The 20,879-nt window shown below is 25.9% G+C and overlaps 3 protein-coding genes across 3 annotated transcripts; 2 read left to right on the top strand and 1 right to left on the bottom strand.

Annotated features, from left to right (window-relative positions):
- Positions 1-475: 475 nt before the first annotated feature.
- Positions 476-13,446, bottom strand: LOC127287963 (ribonuclease Z, mitochondrial). The gene is made up of 6 exons (XM_051315125.1): positions 13,033-13,446; positions 5,194-5,944; positions 2,416-2,801; positions 1,927-2,328; positions 1,397-1,740; positions 476-1,023 (listed from the first exon to the last, which is right to left on the bottom strand). Exons 1-6 carry the CDS (start codon positions 13,213-13,215, stop codon positions 576-578), a joined length of 2,514 nt encoding a protein of 837 aa, XP_051171082.1. The 5' UTR covers positions 13,216-13,446; the 3' UTR covers positions 476-575.
- A 260-nt stretch (positions 13,447-13,706) lies between these two features.
- Positions 13,707-14,267, top strand: LOC127287965 (glutamyl-tRNA(Gln) amidotransferase subunit C, mitochondrial). Its single transcript, XM_051315127.1, has one exon. The coding sequence runs from the start codon at positions 13,839-13,841 to the stop codon at positions 14,265-14,267; it is 429 nt and encodes a 142-aa protein (XP_051171084.1). The 5' UTR covers positions 13,707-13,838.
- On the top strand, positions 14,264-20,761 carry LOC127287964 (DNA polymerase subunit gamma-2, mitochondrial-like). The gene is made up of 2 exons (XM_051315126.1): positions 14,264-14,809; positions 20,301-20,761. Exons 1-2 carry the CDS (start codon positions 14,264-14,266, stop codon positions 20,733-20,735), a joined length of 981 nt encoding a protein of 326 aa, XP_051171083.1. The 3' UTR covers positions 20,736-20,761.
- Positions 20,762-20,879: the final 118 nt, after the last annotated feature.

Here is a 20,879-nt window from a genome sequence, read left to right as displayed (position 1 = left end):
TTCTAAGCTGCAAATTTGCAAAATTAAATAAAAGTGTAAAATAATTTGAAACAACTCCCTGTGTATAAATTGGTTTATGCTAAAGACAAGGTCTCTGTTAACTGTTAAAATAAATCCAATTATAAAATTTTGCTTCTAATTGCGTGCCACGAAATTTAGAAACGGACATTGAATCATAAAATATCATTTCCATTAAATTTTGAACGAACTTTAGTAAGAGATTGACAACATTGTTTATTTTACAATTAAACAATTAATTTTTCAGAAACAATGGGTAAAAATTTATTTTACTTCAAACAGACATATTTTATGTGTACTTTTACTAATTTTTATTAAAATCCATTCTGAGATATGAATTTTTTTTAATTATACGCTGTTAAAAACTTCAAGTGTTTATAACTCAGAGAATTAAAATTTTTTTAAATATATTAAATTGGTGAGGGTGCTCTAAAAAATAATGAATTTCTCATAAATGTTCTGTTTCATTACCAAAGCTATTTATTTTAAAAATAGAAATATGTACATATACACATAAAAAAAAGGTCGTCATTTATTCAGTTAATTCATTGCAATATTTATAAAATAACAGATTTCATCGCTTCAAGTTGACTTATTTTCTTACCCAATCGTGATTTTCGGGCTCCTAAAACTTTCTTACCGTTTACTTCTTTGATCTGTGTTTCTTCATAGCACATAATTTTGAGACATGGATAAAATAGAGGAAGAATAGGAAGTTCACCTAATCTAACATGCATATTGTCAAAAGCCATGCCTATTTTACTATAATCTGAACGTTCGCCAATTTCTGGCATGTAAAATGTTTTCGAGAAACGTTGACTAAAGTGTGTCAATAAAGTAAATTTTGAATTCATTTTTTCACCAATTTCTATCGCTTGACATACAGTTGAATGAAGTTTTTCTTTTGCATGCTGTATATTCTCACCACCAAATGTTGCTTCATGAATTAATAAGTCACAATTTTCACCTAATTTTACAAGACGTTCACAAGGCATCGTGTCACCGCTGTAAATTAAATAAAAATTTATTTATTTACGTTTTGGAGTCGTTGATTATATTTCATCGAATTGTCTCGAAACTTGTTACTTAGGGGTTTCTGAGTTCACTAAATCCAAATTTGGTGCCTTATTTTATTAAACAAACAAATAATCGACAAAAAGATTTCGGCGCTGTTTTTAAAATTTACCAATCAGAAATTATCAAAGAAAATCATGATTGATAAATTTTAAAAACAGCGCCAAAATTCTATCAAGGAACCGTGCAACTAATTTTGTTATTTTTAATTTGTAATAATTTTAAGTGAAATTAGAAAATCCCCAAATTAAGTAACAATTTATAGGTAAATTTAATATTTATATTTAATAATAAAATTCAATACCTGTAAACTATTTTCTGATTATTAGCAAGAGTAAAAGCAACGCCATATGAAAAAGCACAATGGTCCACATACACTGTTCTAATGTCCTTAACATTTAGAGTTTCATACATTTTTTCCTTAATTTCTAAAGATATCGTTTGCTCATTTGTTAGTAATTTGGATAATGAAATCAAAGTATATGATTGTGAAATGTTCTCGTATCTAAGATCGAAAAAGTATAACCAAGAAAGTATTCTTTCTGGAGCAAGAAGATAAACAGGTTCTTTGTTAGAGCGCAACCTCTCTTGCAAAATTCCAATCAGTCCTAATTGATGGTCAGCATGAAGATGTGAAATATAAATTGCCTGTCAATAAAATTATATTGTATAAATAAATAAATTTATATATATTAATTTTTAGTATGTTTTCAACTATTTTTGCATAGTAAATAAAGACTAATTTTTTAATGTCAACCAGAAAGACAAAGCAAAGAGATGATTTTTTTTTAAACAAAAATAGTCGATAAGAAAATCAGGAAATTTTAAAAGAACCTTAATCGTAGAAAGAATATTATCCGTTTCATCTCCATAAATTCTAAACAGTTGATGTATAGATCCTTCTCCACAGTCTAAAACAATACTTGTATCTTCATTAATCCTAAAAAGCATACCACTTGTGTTTCTCATTTTATTATTTGCAGTCGAGCTTGTTCCTAATACAACAAGTTTTGGATATTCTGGAATTTCGCCCAATTTCTTCTCCATTAAACTAACATCTGTTTGAACCTCTGCCAAAGCATCTAAATATCCATTCATTTGAAAGACTTCATTCAAATATTCTTGAGGATGAAGTTTCAATTCCATTAATTTATTAAGACCTCTTTTAGGATAAAGTGAAAAGTATTGAAGTGATTTTGCACGACATACCAAAGCAGATTCATCAGTAGTCACAATCTAAATGTTGATTTATTACAAATATTATAATGCATAGTTCAATTGTTAGAAAATTTAAACAAATTAATATTGAATTATTTGTCTTACAGAACTTTGACTTGACTCTTCAGAGATAATATCGCCAATACCAATTCCTTTATTCTGCGAAGTTGCCTTTATTTCACAAGGTATATTTGCTTCATTCCAAAACGGAAATATTTTATCATGAAGCAAATGCATTTGATGTTGCACCTTATGAATTGCTTCAGTTCCTAAACACGTATTTGATTCATTGATTATCATATGCTGCGTCGACCAACCAAAATTTTCCATCCATTTCTGATACCTTTCATCTTTTAATATTGATTCTGGTGTGAAGTGAACAACACAACAAGCAATCATTTCTTTCGATTCGGCAGTTCCCGACTGATGCTTTTTAAAAACTGGATTCTTTATTAAGATCTCTAGTAATTCTTCATTTTGACAATCTACCACTAAAAATTTTTACATTTCAGTACATAGAGTTTATAGTAATTTATTTACTCTCCCTGCCTTCAGCAGGGTTTGAGAACCAAAATAAAATTTTGATTTAGGATTAGACCGATTTTACTAGTGACAAAAATAATACTAATTTCAGATTTAACCGGAATAATTCCGAATGACAGAAACCTGACTATAGACGGGGTACATGAATAAGCTCGAATTTCTGTTACCGAATTTATATGGAATTGAATTTTCATATTTAAGAATTTTTATTTAGTTGAACTTTTATAAAGCAGATTTTCTAGTTAATATTATTACACATGTGATTCTAAGTAAATTTGTTGGTTAAGAAAGCTCTTTTTTGGATACATTAAATTACAACATGACTCTTTAATGGAAATTATTGAAATTCAGCCTTTTTTATATATATTTTATCATTCTATATTATCTACGTTATATTATTTGTTATAGTTTTAAAATATTTGAATATTTTATCTTCTCTTCTATTATAAGTAATTCTCTTTTTATAGTTTATCACTTCATATATTATTTTCGTTATATTATTCGATAAAAAATTTTTTTCTTATAATATTTTTTTATATTGCTAACATAACTTTTAATGAATATAGTCATTGTATTAAACTGTATATCAACTTCTTTTCAAATTCAAACAAAACATCTACGGACCATTAAATTGGTAACATATTATACATTTATACTTTAAATTCAATTCCAGATACAACAATAAATTTTCACTGATGAAGGCACACATCTGATGCCAAAACGTCTGAAATAAAAGAATTCTTCTTTATTCCAAGAACCTTCATGACAAAATTTTTTAAAAATATACATATTATATCAAAGGTTCAATTAACACACCAAAATGTTATTTTAAATTTAATTTGAAATTTTTTTTTCTTATCTAATTTTCACTTAGCAGAATATTCACTGAATAGAATTTTGAATTAACTGAATGTAGATTTACAATAATTTTTATTTAGTAGAACTTTTATTTAATTTAATTTTCATTTAAAAGAATTCCAATTTAAACAAATTTCTATTTAACTGATTTTTGACTGAGTAAAATTTTTAAATGCCAGAATTTTTATTTGTACGAATTGTCATTTAATAGGCATTTTTAATTATTAAAAATTCAACTAAGTAAAAGTTCTATTAAAAGAAAATTCTGTTAAATAATAATTCGATTAAATAAAAAATCTCTTTATAGAATATTCGGTTAAATGAAAGTTTTGTCAAATAAAAATTATGTTACATGTGAAAACAGTTAAGTCAAAATTCTAATTTAATATTGAGTTTTCTTATTTAAAATAAAATATATAAAAATTAAATAAATAAAATCTACACTCACTTGACGCAGCCGGATTAGAAGCCGCCAAGGGTTCAGATTTTATAACTTAATAAAAATACCGCGGGCGCCAATCGACTGAAGGTTGACAAAAATATATAATGCAAAATAATTAAATTCACATAAAATACCTTCAAATTAGGGCAAGAGAAATATAGTTACAGGGCGGGTAAAATGAGAGAACCCAAAATAATAAAATAAGCGTGTTCAATCAGTCGATTTAAGTAATGACAGAAGATCTACTTAGTTATCGATGAACTACTCACTCACATACATACAAATCACATAATAAATATATAATTTTAAGCCTATTGACGTTAACGATCGATCCTAGAGTGCCATGTGCTCGATAACCAAAAGGACCCTAAATGTCGACTTTATTCAAAATTTGAGTGTTAAGTTTCTATAAAATAATTTCCTATCACAATGTTTTGTTAAATGAAAATTAGATTAAAAAACAATTATATTAAATTAAAGCTTTGTATTATGAAAATTTTGCAAAATAATAATTCAGTTAATTAGAAATTGTATTAAATAAAAATTCGTTGAATTAGAAAATTTGTTGAATAAAAATTCGATTAAATAGAAATTTTTTTAAAAATGAATTCAGTTAAATAAAAATTCTTAAATATGAAAATTTAATTCCACATAAATTCTACCTACATGATAAAATTCGGTAACATAGAAAATCGAGCATATATATATTTATTTCGAAACAATAGAAATTCCAACAAATTCAGTGTGGGGAATATTTTATTTGTCACCATTTTTTTCTTGATAATTGGTATCTGTTCCTCCAGCAGATATGATATTATTAATATATTTTAATTTTTTAGACAATTATTTTTTCTGAAGGTTTGAATTCCTGGGTATAAACTTCCTCAATAAAATAATAATTTTTTTATATTATTAATATTAAATACCGCCGGGTAATAAATTGAAAATAGGTAATATTATGTTATGTTAATTTTTTTCCTAATATTTTGCTCTAAAGGAAGTTTTAATTAGTTTTAAAAATAATGTACATGTAATTTTACCTATAAATACAGGTCCAGGTTGATCAGGGTTCACAACATCAGAACTTTTTACTACAGTACCATCCTCTAAGACAACATCTTTTCCATTCTTTAAACTTCCTAACAATGGACCCGGTTTGATACCTTTTTCAACACACTTAAGTAAATTCAATCTCCCAATACGTGGATGAATTTTACCAATGTAACACATAGAAGATCTTACTTGTCCGGTTACGGAATTCGAATGCCTCTTAGCTTTTTTGACATTGTCTCCGTACATATTTAATTTTCTTACTATGGATTTGTTCACTTCATGAGCGTAATAATCTATATTATCCTCTATTTTTACATCATCAGTTTTTACATTTTCAGTATCGCATTCAACTTTTTTTGGCTCTAAAAGAACGTAATTCACAGTCAATACATTGTCAACAAAAGGCTTATTGATATTTGCTTCAACAACAGTTAATCTTTTGAGATATACAAATCTTCTGGTAGCGTCAACAATGTCTATTGTGCCTATAGGTCCATGAATATTTACATTTGAAACACCATATGATTGTAAGCATAAGAGAAATCCAGGAAGTCCTCCGAGATTCTTCCAACTTGGTGTTGTAATGAAAACATTGCCAATTTTTGTTAATTTGCATAATTTACTTCTATGTTCGTTATTAATTCTTTGTGTACTTTCTCCACAATTAAAAATATATCTACTTTCATTTGTAAAAAGACAAACGCTAGCTGGAGCACCACGTGCTCCACTGCCAATTACCTGTAAAAAGTACCTATAAATATATTTCATTTTTTTTTTTAAATGAAATTTATGTTATTTTTGAAAAACGAAAAAATGTAAATGTGAATATTGTGATGTATGGCTGTATCTAGACAAGAAACAAGTATTGTATTGTCAAGGAAATAAAAAATTCTATTCTATATTTCATTTAAATTAGTCACTATAGTGTAAATTTTTTATGTCATTTTTTTTATTATTTTAATATTTTAAAATTTAATAATTGAGATAATTATAGAATTATAGATTATAGAATTCCCAACGAATTATGAAAATTAGGCTTAACAAACTGAAAAATTGCTGATTTTTTTTATTTTTAGCCATGCCTGGAAACTATATACAGTTTAACGGATTCGCATGAAACTTACAAATAATATTAATTAGGTTATAATTTCGATATACATTTTAGGGAATTTCAATACACTCAAAAAATTTTAAAATTTTCAATTTTTTATGAAAAAAAATTTTTTTGATTGATTTTTAGGTAGACGTGGAGCTCATAATTCTTTACCGATTTGCATGAAGCTTACCAATAATATCAATTATGTTAAAATCTTGATAAATAATCAAAGATATCTGAATATACTCAAAAAATTTTAAATTTATTACGGTAAAAAATCGATTTTTTGATAATTTAACACACCTAGAACCTACAATTCTTGATCGGTATTAATGTGACTTTAAATCTTAGCTTTTCCGAATTAAAAAGTATTTATTTGAATAAGAGGTATAACACTTTAGAAACATTTGAAAAATCAAAAATTTTCAAATTGTTTATTTTTTAAAAGTTTGGTTTTAAACTTTTTCTCAAGGTTCATAATTCTCTCTTTGAGATAAATAGTATATTGTAGGACATATAAAAAGAAAATTTATTTCTAAATATAAGCGATTGTAGAGAATGTCTTACTGAATAAAATAAGCTCGTTTATTAAAATTAGATAAAAATTTTGATTTTTGGAACTTAAAGAAAAAACATTAAAATGTTTAAAAAAAAAAATATTTTGAATTAACATCGTTTTTCTGTGTTTGAAAATCTAAATATGTTTGAAGTCTTGTGAAGTAAATGAGTTATTAGAAATGTTTGAATATTTAATTTAATATAAGTTTAGTTGACTGTGAAAAACATTGTCGGTACATACTTGTATTATTCTTTTAACTACTTTTACTAATTTTATAAATCATGGACGGAATTTTATTCATGATAAAATATTATTTGAGTTAATTGAAAATATTATTAAGGAATTAATATTCGTAAATGATGCAGCTACATCAGTGAAACAATTATTTAATAATTAAATTAAATTAAAAAAACAAAATTCAATTAAATTAAAAGAAAATCCTTTTAAACATGAATCGAATGTTTTTATTCTAGGTAGTGGTACAAGATGTTAATTACACGTTTTAGAAGAACATTGTTAAACATCGTAGACATACATGTTAACTTGAGAACTAAAAATAACATAAATTGAAATCAATTTTTATTATAATTATAATTCAAATAAACTGTATTTTTAAATTCAAATAACGAAAATATATATTTTAACTTCCTATTTAAAAATAAAATAGAATATTGAGATTTTTTGAATTAGTATTTTTTTAAAATTAAAAATCTTTTTTGACTGTTTGTCAAATTCAACATATTTGTGTACATTTAAAATAGTCAGTCTCGTGGAGTCTTAAAAGTACATAAAACTTTAATTTTTAACGAGTTATCTTATCGTTTTTAATTTTATAAAAACCTTGATTTTTTATTTTGAGGTTCTAGAATAAGATCAGTTATTGTTGAGATCAGCTCTCTAAATTTGAATCAGCGGAATCTCGCTGATTCTCAGCTATAAGTATACCACTGATTCCAATCAGCTTATATGCACTGATGAATTAGCGGAATTTCACTGATTTTTCAGCGTATATCCGCTGATTGGTACCAGTGGTATACTTATCGCTGATTCAAATTTAGAGAGAGGACTATCACAATGCTTGGCACCACTATGCGCATGTGTAATGACTAAAGTTTTTTTAGGTAGAGGGGGTACGTGATGGGGGAAATTTAACTTATGGGAAGTTAACTTATGGGAGATTCGACTGTACTTCTTTCACTTCAACTCGCAATATATCAAACAATTTTTGGTATATTTTTTAATGAAACAAACACGAAAATACGTGTTATTATATATGGACAAATCCACGAAACTTTTAACTTTTGTGATTCTCAAATCGAATACTTAAAAATCTGAATTATTTTTAATTAAAACTTTGGGTATCATTTTTTTTTTTGCTAAATTATATATACAAAGGAACATTTATGTACAGTATTAGAACAAAATATTTATTTGACAATTAGTTTTATAAGTTAAAAAGTGAAAAAATGTTTAAATTTCATTTGAATTTCTTGAAAAAGTTTATATTAACGTTTTTATTTTGCGGCGTGTAAAATATCACTTCAGCTACTATAGAAATATCTGTGGCGGTACGAATTCAACACAAATAAACTCTACACAAGAAAATACTGCTCCGCTAATTGTACACGAGTCAATTATCAACAAAATTAAATAAAAATATATTCTTCACAATTAAATACTACATCGAAAAACCCTACACAATAAACTATTAACTAGAAAATTATCTCCAGAAACTGTACACAAATAAACTCAGCACATTAAGATTTAGAATTAGAAAAATAAAAATATTTTTTTTATAATTCTACACAAATAAATATTACATTAGTAAATTCTACACAGCTATAAAAAATAATAAATTAAATTCGACACAATTAAATTCAACACATGAAAATAATCTTTCCTTTTGTGTCGAATTTAATTTATTATTTTTTATAGCTGTGTAGAATTTACTAATGTAATATTTATTTGTGTAGAATTATATCTTAATGTGTTGAGTTTATTTGTGTAGAGTTTATGAAGATAATTTTCTAGTAAATAGTTTATTGTGTAGGGTTTTTCGATGTAGTATTTAATTGTGAAGAATATATTTTTATTTAATTTTGTTGACAATTGACTCGTGTACAGTTAGCGGTGCAGTATTTAAAAAAATACGAAGGTTTGATTGAGTGATGGCACTTTTTAAAAAAATTCAATCTAACGTCTTCTTATGAAAATATCTATTACGGCGTTGGATAAAAATAAAAGCTCAATGCATTTCTTAAAAGGTGATGAAAAAACAAAAATTTTAAGACCTTCTTCAATGATGTGCCTCTAATTGTATTCCTGTGACAACAATTTAAAGATGATAATAAAAATCGCGATTTCATTTAAATTTATACATTTTTGAAAGGCACAACTGCATTTTTGCTTTAAACAGGTCAATCTATGGTGTGATCGAAACATTTTTATATATATATATATATTTGAACTCAAAAACTTAAGGATTTTGAGTGAAATAAATTTTATTAATTTAAGAATATGCTGAAAACACTTTCTTGGAGTCTTTACCCCCTCTTTTCTCAAAATCCTGACGTGCTGAGCAAATTTGGGTGCCAGAATCGTGTTCAGAAGACGAAAATACTTTGGAAACCACTCCGATATCAAAAAAAAAAAGTTGAATTTTCCAATTTTATATGTAATTTATTAACATTAAAGAGTTTAAAGAGTTAAACATTGACAGCGTGAGCTAAAAATGAATCACGCATATGAATTTGTAGTGCAAAAATGTACTTTAACGTGTATACAAAGTGACATCAATGTGCCTGCAAATTAAAAAAAAAATTTTTTTTTCTTCAAAGTTAAAAGATTCGTGGATTTGCCCATATATACTACGAGCAAATAAATTTATTCTTTAATATTTTATATAAATGTCCGTCCAGCTAGCACCTCCGCAAGCATTAATCAAAAAATCAAATATGCTAGAATTATGTGCTAATTTTGTGCCTAATTAAAAAATTGTGTGCTCATCAAGAAATATTTTTTTTTTTACTTTTAAGGATGAGGTGCTAGCAAGACGTAAGCTAACACGTATCTCACCTATAGTAAAATAACAGCAATCAAAACAACTACAACGCCAAAATTTTGTGCTCTTTATGTGCTTTTCAATGATAACAGAAACACCAACCCTAAAAAAAACGTTACAATAAAATTTAGATTTTGATCCATTTGAGTAAAAAAAATTGTCAAGGTACATAAGATTTACTCAAATTTCATGTACTCAAATTTTGTGCTCCTAACCTCTTTCTCAAAAAACACCCCCAATTCTAATATTGAACTCTATACTCATCAAAATTAGAATTTCATTCTTTTGAGTGAAAAATAGTGTCAACCAAAGTAGCATTTACTTAAATTTCGTATTCTCAAATTTTGTGCATCTAACCTCTTACTCAAAACCACCCCTATTTCTAATATTGAACTCTAAACTCATAAAATCTTGATTTTGATTCTTCTAAGGGAATATTATTGTCATGCGACATAACATTTACTTTAATTTCATATTTTCAAATTTTTTGTTCAGAACCTCTTACTCAAAAACTACCTCTATTTCTAATATTGAACTCTAAACTCATAAAGATTTGATTTTGATTCTTTTGAGTGAACAAAATTGTCAAGGTAAATGAAATTTACTTAAATTTTGTGCTCAAAAATTGTCGTGGTTAATTTATGTTTGTTAAATTTTAATATCAGGGGACTTTTATTAAAATATTTCTTATAATATATCGTTATTAAATAAAGTAGGTTTTAAATAATTGTTTATATGTTCTAGTGTACATTATTAGGTAATAATTTTGTATTTTCGAACGTCTTTTTTGCCTGGCATTTATTATGGAAAATTAAAAATAAATTTCTTTTTTAGGGTTCCGTACTCGGTTCGGAACCCTATTAATATCGGTTTTTTTGAAATCGTGTACCCCCCCCCCCTAGCGGCCACACAAATTTATCTGGAGGGCTGAAAATTAGTACACATATGTATTTTCGCGTGTAGATTACAGGAAAAATATAGCGAACTTGATTGGAATTGATTAACATAGCGTTGTCAAGGAAAAACCATGAATTTTTACGAAAAATGCCTAAAAATGACTATGTACCCCCCCTAGCGGCCACATCTTTTGACATAAAGAGCTCAAATTTGATACACTTACGTATTTTTACGTGAAAATTACAGGAAAAATATAGCGAACTTGATTCCGATCAATTTACATAGCGTTGTCAAGGAAAAATAAAAAATTTCGAAAAAAATGATTTATTCTCCCTAGCGCACATAATATTCAACCCAAACTGTTCATATTTGCTGTAAAACAGTATTTTTGCGTGAAAAATACAGGGAAAAAATGTAAGCGCAATTGGAGTTGATGATCAATTTTTATCAAATTTTTTAAGAAAAATGATAAATTTAATTAAAAAAATGTATTTTTCCGCAAAAAACGAAAAAAATCGGACAAGTGCGAGTTACACTCGCACTGAAATCGAGGATTCCGTACTCGAAGCGAACTTATTTGGTATAAAAATAAATGTTTAAAAAATATGTGTTGTATGTTAAATTATTTATGTGATACAAAAAGGAACAATTTTTTAAAAAAATTTAAGAAAATTGTTCCTCCTTTGGTATAAAAACAAAAAAAAATTTAAATATGTGTTGTATTTCAAATAATATAAGTGATACAAAAAGGAACAATTTTGTAAAATTTAAGAAAATTGTTCCTCTTCGTATCACTTATATTATTTGAAATACAACACATATTTAAATTTTTTTTTGTTTTTATACCAAAGGAGGAACAATTTTCTTAAATTTTTTTAAAAAATTGTTCCTTTTTGTATCACATATATTATTTAACATACAACACATATTTTTTAAGCATTTATTTTTATACCAAATAAGTTCGCTTCGAGTACGGAACCCTCGATTTCAGTGCGAGTGTAACTCGCACTTGTCCGATTTTTTTTTTATTATAAGCATTAGGGTAAAAGGTACAGTGACCGACACCCAGACAGTGAACGACACCTGGCTATTAAAAACGATAATAACTATAAAAATAATAATATTGAATTAAATATCACTAGTAAATTAATTAATATACAATATTTAAAAACTTATACAGTTTATACAAAATTTTATATGTTTATATTTTCCTCAATATTTAATACTTTCTAGAAAACTAACCTCAAAAAATTTGCTTTATTGATTACAAATTTTATAAATATGAAAAAATTGTTGAATAATTATATTTTAAAAGCAACTTTTTTTGTACATTAAGTCTGAATAATAAAATTTATGATAATACTAATAAATATCATGTTACTTAAATAGAAGTTTAAATATTTTTTATTTTATTAAAGGGTGTCGTTCACTGTTTTCATACCATACATTTTTAAATTAATATTATAAACTCTTATCAAGGTGTTTTTTAATTTTAAACTTGTGTACTATAAATTTTAACCCAAATCTTTTATTTAAAATTTATTTTATAACTAAATCTTTAATAAATTACGATAAAATGTCATTTAAAGTTGAAAGTATGCCCAGGGTGTCGGTCACTGTACCCCTTACCCTATTTTATATATGTTTTTAACATTATAAAATGGTTTTTGAGTAAGAGGTTAGGAGCACAAAATTTGAGAATACGAAATTTAAGTAAATGTTATGTTGGTTTACACTATTATTTACACAAAAGAATGAAATTCTATTTTTTATAAGTTTAGAGTTTAATATTAGAAATGGGGGTTGTTTTTGAGTAAGTGGTTAGGAGCACAAAATTTGTGTAAATGTTATGTTGGTTGACAATATTATTTACTCAAAAGAATGAAAATCAAATTAGCACATAATTCTAGCATATTTGATTTTTTGATTAATGCTTGTGGAGGTGCTAGCTGGACGGACGTTTTATATAATTTATAAAAACTAATTTCAGATTCAATTGTCAAATTGTAATAAAAAACAAAATAAGACAATTGTAAAGAGAATGAAGTAACACAATTATTGCAAAAAGAAAAATTAAAATTTTGTCTAACAATGCGAAAAGTTGGCAATTTATATAAACAAGTGACAATGTACTATTTATTTATGACAAAAATGATTCCCGGTCATTTTATATGTAAATAATGTATGTAAATGTCTGTAAAAATAAGACTTACTTTTAACGTTATATCAGTTGCCAAAGTTTTTATTTCAGCAGATTGTTTAGGTTCTGCAGGGAGCAGACTACCTTCCGTTCCTGACATTAATTTGTATCCTTCTAAACTCTTAAAAGTCTTAAAGGTTCGATAAATAAAACTTTTTTTTGCAAATGTTCGAGGCACAATCGGTATCAAAATCATTCGTTCGACAATATTTATACTGCTTTAAAAATTTTAATTTAAGATTTTATAGTCAACACTAAAAAAACAAGGATTTTTTGCAATTCTAACAGTAGTAAAATCACATGATTTTGTGATGATTTTTGTTTTAACAAAATTGCGTTATATTATTTCACACAATGTGGTAATAATAATAGTTTCTGGGGTTAGGGATGGGTTAGGGCCAATGCACAATAACGAAAATATAAATACCCGGCCAGATATGCCTACATACACAGACCACGTTTTTAGTAGCAATCTGTCGTCTGCTTTGTTGTCCCTCTTAAGGCCAACGCACAATTGCTTCGCGAACAAGATGCATGAGATAGAAAAGGATACGAATATATTTCTGTCCTTTTCTATATCATGCATCTCGTTTGCGAACGACTTTTGTGAACTATTGTACGTTGGCCTCAACTATTGGATGTCACAAATAACATAGCTTTATGCGCAGAAAACTAATTAAGGTCTACGCGCAAACTACTTGCCACTTTCATTGAACTCAAATTTTTCCTCACCGCTCTATAGGAATAGTTTATAACCTATAAATTCATTTGTATAATATATCAAACGAATGAACTGTAACAAAAAAAAATATTGACCTCATGGGTTTTATACGACTATTATTTCACAATAACAAAAATGTCATACGTCATATAATTCGTAAAAAAACGAATCATGCTTTTAGGGAAGAAACTAAAATTAATAATTTGGAGATTAGAAGTGGTAAAAGTGAAGTTTTTGTAAATAAAGAGACCATAGCAGCTTTGGAAAGAGTTTCTCTCGTGGATTTTAATAACGAAGGAGGTATTGAAAGTTTAGAGTCGGCAATTGATTTTGTCAAAAGTTTAAAAGAATTGAAAATTGATTCATCCGTTGAGCCAATGTACAGTGTTCTTGAAAATGAAAGTCTATATTTAAGAGAAGACATTAATTCAAATACTATTCCACGTGAGAAAGTCTTAGCACATGCACAGCTTTTGGATGAAGAATACTTTGTAGCACCACCGGGTAATGTACCACGAAAAACATGAAACTGGAGATAGTGTTACAAAAATTGAGTGCATGTTTTTTGAAAATTGAAGCGGGATTTGACTATGGTCCTCAAGGAAGATTATTGCTGAGGAACGTTGAAAATCTTTGGTTTCATCATTGTGTTACAACTTCACGATATAATGTATTTTTAAGTGGAACTGATAAATTTTCAAAAACCATTCAGGATTTAAAAGTTGCGAATATTGATACTTTACCATTTGGATTGGCTGCTTTCGATAATTCTAAAATAGCATGGAATCAATCGCTGCTGAATTCGGGAAACAAAACAATTGTACACAAGGTAGCTAAAGTTGTCACTTTCTGCGAAGAATCAAATTCTAGAGATTTATTTCATAAAAAACAAAGAGAACGTAAAGCATGGTGGAGAAAACTCGTGCAACAACCATCGATATTTTTTTTAACTGAATCGAAAAAAGGAAAAAATAATGAAGTCATTGACATAAAAGCTGAATTTCCTTTTGGAAATATAACAGTAGAAACTATAAGTCATCAACGAGATGTTCGAAAAATGTTTCTTCAGGTAAATTTTTCAAAAAAAATTTTAACACCAATGTATTTTTTCCTTTTCCTTTATTGTTTAAAGGGGGCGCATGATTATCACATAAAAGTCATTTTTTTAGAATTTTATTAGATGTAATTAGCAAAATTAAACGCGCGCAATCGCGCCAAATTCAGTATTTCATTGTTTGTTATAAAGAAATTAAAGATTAATATTATCAATAATAATTTAATTTATTAGAATATTATTACATATTAAATGATAATAAAGAAAATTATATGTTTACAGGCCTCGGATTATACGACTTTTTCCGACGTTTTTCAAAAATACGACTTTTATCGACTTCTTTTAATAAAATGTAAATAATAGTTATTTATGATACAAGTGCGTATAATCAGATTTACGCACGTGTATCATGCAACATTTTTTGCAACACCCACCTCTAAAGTTAAGTACCTATTATGAAGAATTCCAACTCTCTATAAGAATAATTTCGATTGTAAAGAATTAAAAAAATCAATCGAAGATCAGGAAAAAAATCATTAAGCAGGAGTGTATAAATTTAATAGTAAAGTTCGTTTTTTAATTTTGTGGTTTTGTATGGTCTAAAACAATCCTTATATTATGTGAGAGAAATTTCGCTGCGTAAAGTAAATTTCAGTGCATAAAGTGAATCACTTTACACACCGTTTGAAAAAGAGCTTCTTTACACACAATTTTCGGTGTGTAAAATTTAACTTTAGAGGTTAGTGGTGCAAAAAATAAATTTTTTTAGTATAAAATTTAGATCTTCTTCAGATCTTCTTCAATTCAATTATTTAACAAATTTTCAACTAAAATGATTCTTCACTAAAATAATTATTTTTAATAATTTTAATGAAATACATCACAAATTCAATTATATCAAAATTATTTTTCAATTAAAATTTTTATGAAGTTTAACAATTGTTTATAATTTAAAAAAAATATATCACAATAAAATTGAATTATTTTTTAAAAATTTCAATTCAAAATAAACTAAAATTCAATTATTACCCGAAATTTTAATTCAAAATCAATTAAAAATCCAATAATTATCAAAAAATTTCAATTTAAAATTTAATTATTTTCAAGTTTTCAATTTAAAATGAAATAAAATTCAATTATTTTCTAAAATTTCTATTCAAAATTAATTATCCAAAATTTCAATCAAAAATGAACTTAAATATTAAATTATTATCCAAAATTTCAATTAAAATTCAATTATTTCCCAAACTTTTCAATTCAAAATGAACTGAAATTCAATTATTTTCCAAATTTATAATCAAATAAAATTTCATTATTCTCAAAAATTTGAATTCAAAATTAATTGAATTTTCAATAATTTGAATTTAAAAGCATCTAAAATTTAATTATTTCTAAAATTTTCCATCCAAAATTTTTTTTTTGAAATTTAATAATTTCAATTATAACTTTAAGGAAATTCAATTATTTTTAACTATTTTAATAATATTCTTTGAAAATTCAACTATCTGAAACCATTTTTCAATTAAAAATTATTTTCAAATTATTGTATTTTGTCCGCATTTTCTAATAAATTTTTAGTGAAATCATCTAAAATTTTAATTACAAAACACTTAAAGTTTCAATTAATTTCAAAAATCTCAATTTTAAATCTTTGAAAATTCAATTAAATTTAAAAAATGTTTTCCAAAAATTGTTTGATAAATTATTTTTAGTTCTGTAAAATTTAATAATTGTTTGAAAATTAACAATATCTTTTGAAATTTAATTATTTCTAAAAATTTCAATTTTAACCCTTCGAAAAGGATTATTATTAAAAAAAAAATTTTATTTAAAAATTTGTAAAATATTTTAAAATAAAAAACAAATCCACTTTTTTTTGGAATATAAATCGACTAAAACGACTTTTTTGTGTGTTTAAGTTGATTCGAGGCCTGTATTTTTATAATTAATATTTAATAGGTATTCGTTGGCCCCTGGTACCTTAAAAATAAATTTTTTTCAAATTACTATCTTGTACGAAATTTCCTGGCGCATCTTTTTTCTCATCATACATTTTTTGTATTTGTATATAATTTTTGAATCAATATACAACTTTAAAAAAAATTTCGTTGGTAAACGTTGTGTACTTCAGCTTCGTGAATTGAATTTTCGAATTTGGAATATTAAAGAAACTTATTCCGAAATTTGGAAACACAATTATACAACTTTGGCAAAAATGAGAAAAAGAATTGTCAAAATTTGACACGTCATAAGATTACTATTCAAAAAAACACGTGAAATCAGAAAAGGCCAACTTCAAGTTAGGACAGAAGGACAAACCAAGCATTTTATTATTATATAATTATTTTTTAGACGAATTTTTATTTTTCGAATTAGCATTTAAATTTAAATTAATTTAAATAGATCATATTAACTCTATAAAGTCTATAAAAAAACTACTCATTACATTCAAAAAGAAAAAAAGGGTTTAGGGTCAGTTGGGGTAAATGGGGACAAGAGGTTTTGGAGCCTAATTTACAGTTTTAAAATTAAGTTCAACGTTAATATTTTAACTTCAGATCACCTACAAAAGGTTTTGAGTATTGCCAAGCTTTTATCTTGACAATTGGCAGCAAGATAAAAAAAGTTATCGCTCAATGCATCAAAACTTGAAAATCAAAGTCAAACTGTTTCAGCATTTTGTCTCGCATTTCAAAGAAAACAGACTTAGAAAGCATACCAAATTTTTTTCTTATTCCTTATGACTCCTATAACTGAAATTCACTTGAATTTTTGATTTTTGTCAATTTAGTTAATAATGACAAAAATCAAAAATTCAAGTGAATTTCTGTTATAGGAGTCATAAAGAATAAGAAAAAAATTTGGTATGATTTTTAAGTCTGTTTTTTTTCAAATGCAAGACAAAATACTGAAATAAAAAAAAAATAAAAAATTTCAATTGATTCAACTATTATATATCTACTACAAATTTTTTTCAAGTTTTTTCATCCCTTAATACAGTAATATACTTAAGGAAACTTTTTTCTTAAAACTTTCTTAGAAACTATGCTGTCCCCATTTATCCAAAATTTTATGAAATTTTCTAAATTTTTGGGGTAAATGGGGACAGTCAGTTTCATGCGTTTAAAGATTATCTACATTTTTTTTCTGCTGCATAAAATTAATCCTGGGAATGTAAATAACAACTTGAAAAAAATTAACCTGCAAATATTACTTTTTAAAGGAAAGAAATTCACGTAATTTGTGAAAAATAGCGATTTTGTCCACATTTACCCCAACTGAACCTAATTAACGTTATTTAATTCTGCACTGTTAAATATATCACACATAACTACACAATTTATTTGTATTCAGGAAAAAAATTATAGTCATTTCGTTAATTTAATTTTTAACTTTACGCACTTAAATCGAATACCAGGAAATTCTACACAATTTATTTGTGTACTCAATGCATTAAAATAAAGTAAAATATTTAATTAAATAATATAATAAATCGGAAAATATATAGAAACTGATGTATCTCGACAAGAAATAAGTATTGTATTGTTAAGGAAATAAAAAATTTTAATTACTTATATATTTAATAAATTAAGAAAATTAAATTAAAATTTCTTTTAAATTTAAAAATGAATTTGTCAAATTTAAAAATAATTTTTTTTAATAAAAAATATACATTTCAAAAATTACTTATTTTTAATTTAATAATTAATTTTTTTAAAACAAACTTTCCATATTTTTGGAAAGGTCTAGTCTGTGATAGTATGAAGGATCAGGCGAGTCTGACTTGCAGGTTCTTCAGTCACTGCTCTTATATAACCTGTTGACACATTGAGGAAAGGGTATGAGATCAGTGACTTAAGAACCTGCCAGACAGACTCGCCTGAGTCTTCATACTATCACAGACTAGACCTTCCCAAAAATATGGAAAGTTTGTTTTAAAAAAATTAATGATTAAATTTGACAAATTTTTTTTAAAGTTTAAAAAATAATAATTTAATTCCATGTTCTTAATTTATTAAATATTATTATTTTTATCTTTCTTTGAAATAAATAATGATAAATTAAAAATCCGACATCAGAAATGATATCGAATCCAACGTCGGTTCCGATACCAAAATCATTTCTTATATCAGAAACAAAACGGAAAATATTTATAATTTGGTACGGTAAAAAAATTTCAGTTTTTTTTTATATATTCTTTTCATTTGAATAAATACTTTGGTAGGTTTATTTAAAAATCTGACGACTGGTTTTCATATAATCAATTATAAAAAAAATTCGTTGCATGCCTTGAGGGCTTCATCCATGTAAAAGATATGAATTTCGAAATAATATTGATCTCATTTTTTAGATAAACACTTCAGGAACACTCATGCAAAGTTTTAAAAAAATCTGACGAAAATCACTTTACGCGACTAATACCTTAATTACCGTTATAATTTTCGATATTAGTTTCTATATTTCCCTATATCAGTTACTATATAGATTCTGTTCTCGGAATTTTCGATAGAGTTTAAATTTCTTAAAAGCAGCTGAAATACATGATATAGTAAAGGACAGAAATATATTTCTATCATTTTCTATATCATGCATTACGTTCGCGAATCTATTGTGCTTAGGCCATTGTATAAAATTTATTATAATTTTTTTATGATTTTAGTCAATATTTTTGCCGCCCCTAAAAATATGGCTCTGTAAAGAATATATTGGCCTAAAAAATTCTCTTTATTACAATATTAAAAAAATCACCCACATAAACTTCATCTTAAAATAAAAGTATATTGGTTAGAATAAAATAAAAAGTCATTTTAGAAAAGTAATGATTAATGAGGATTAGATGTTCATGATTGGAGAATAGATTATTTAAAAAAATGAAGAATAATTTGTATTATGTGTTGAGTTGACTAAAGTAGAACATTTAAGGATAGTTTTGGATATAATTTTAGATATTTAAATGGATCTTCAAAAACAGGTAAATGTTTTATTTCTATAGGAATAAAAAAATTGAAATGGGAAAACTTAAGATAAATTTGAATAAAGAAAAATTAATAAAAAAGAGATTAGATAGGTAATTCCTGAATTAAATCCTTTGAAAAAAAATATTGAAATGGATAAGATTTTCCAGCAGGGAATGCACTTTGATTTTAGATTATTAGGAACGGCTCTATCGGAGGCACCGCAAAAAATTACAAATTTTACATTTTGACTTTGGCCCCCCTCGGGAAACAATAAATAATAATTTAAAAACTATACGAAAATTGCTCTGTTTAGTTAAAATATAATATTTTAAAGTGTAAAAGGTCTTTTTTAATTTAGAATAAAAATAAGTGAGAAAAAAATAGAAAAGATATGCCTATTTTTCGCGTTCGCAAACGGACGTCTGCCTTAATAAATATAATCTAATGTTAATTTAAATTGTTTAAAATAGAATATAATTCCCATTAATAAATTTAAACTGATTAATTATTAAAAATTAAATAAGGTTAGATATTTATTATAATTTCAGGATAAAAATTGCAGTGATAGTGAAAACGATTTGAGTGCAGTCGAACACGTCACGTCACTAGATTGGGGCTGTTTGGTTCTCCTTTGTGATTCATACAAGGAAAAGGCTCCCTTTCCTACATTACAGCTGCTACCAAAAATCGCTCCTTACAAAGCAATTTGTAAAGTTAATGTAGAAGCTAATGAGAGAGAGTCAATTATTGAAGATTTGAATCAACTTGTGTTATATATCAATAATTTATTGAGAACAAGTGGATTGGGAACTATTTTAATAAAAGATAATTTATCAGAAATGCTTCAGGTGCCTTTTGTTATTGGTGTAAATAAAGTTAGTTTGAGAAGTGGAATTGTTACAGTTTCTAGTCATGTGACAACTTTAGCGGAGTCAGTTCATGTATCACAGTTAGTTGATTATATTGCTTCATATTGTAAATAGGTAAAATAAAAAAATTTACATAAGAAGTATTAAGTTTATATTAATAAAAAAAATTATTCATTTCACCTTTACAATTTTCAAGTTTGATGTGAGTGTATTTTCTTTAAATCATAGTTGTTAAAACAAATTAAATTTAATTAGTTC

This window comes from Leptopilina boulardi, unplaced genomic scaffold, assembly GCF_019393585.1.
Source record: "Leptopilina boulardi isolate dan_hultmark-lab unplaced genomic scaffold, ZJU_Lbou_2.1 LbouV2_377, whole genome shotgun sequence".
In the NCBI taxonomy this organism is placed as follows: domain Eukaryota; kingdom Metazoa; phylum Arthropoda; class Insecta; order Hymenoptera; family Figitidae; genus Leptopilina; species Leptopilina boulardi.
This window is presented reverse-complemented; position numbering and strand designations above follow the sequence as displayed.

Bases quoted from the DNA above. Each gene is read 5' to 3' on its own strand.
- LOC127287963 (XM_051315125.1), bottom strand. From the start codon at position 13,215: ATGATTTTGATACCGATTGTGCCTCGAACATTTGCAAAAAAAAGTTTT. The intron at 5,945-13,032 runs GTAAGTCTTATT...TACTTTTTACAG, and splicing joins CAACTGATATAACGTTAAAA to GTAATTGGCAGTGGAGCACG. The intron at 2,329-2,415 runs GTAAGACAAATA...ATCAACATTTAG, and splicing joins AAGAGTCAAGTCAAAGTTCT to ATTGTGACTACTGATGAATC.
- LOC127287965 (XM_051315127.1), top strand. From the start codon at position 13,839: ATGGGTTTTATACGACTATTATTTCACAATAACAAAAATGTCATACGT.
- LOC127287964 (XM_051315126.1), top strand. From the start codon at position 14,264: ATGAAACTGGAGATAGTGTTACAAAAATTGAGTGCATGTTTTTTGAAA. The intron at 14,810-20,300 runs GTAAATTTTTCA...TTATAATTTCAG, and splicing joins TTCGAAAAATGTTTCTTCAG to GATAAAAATTGCAGTGATAG.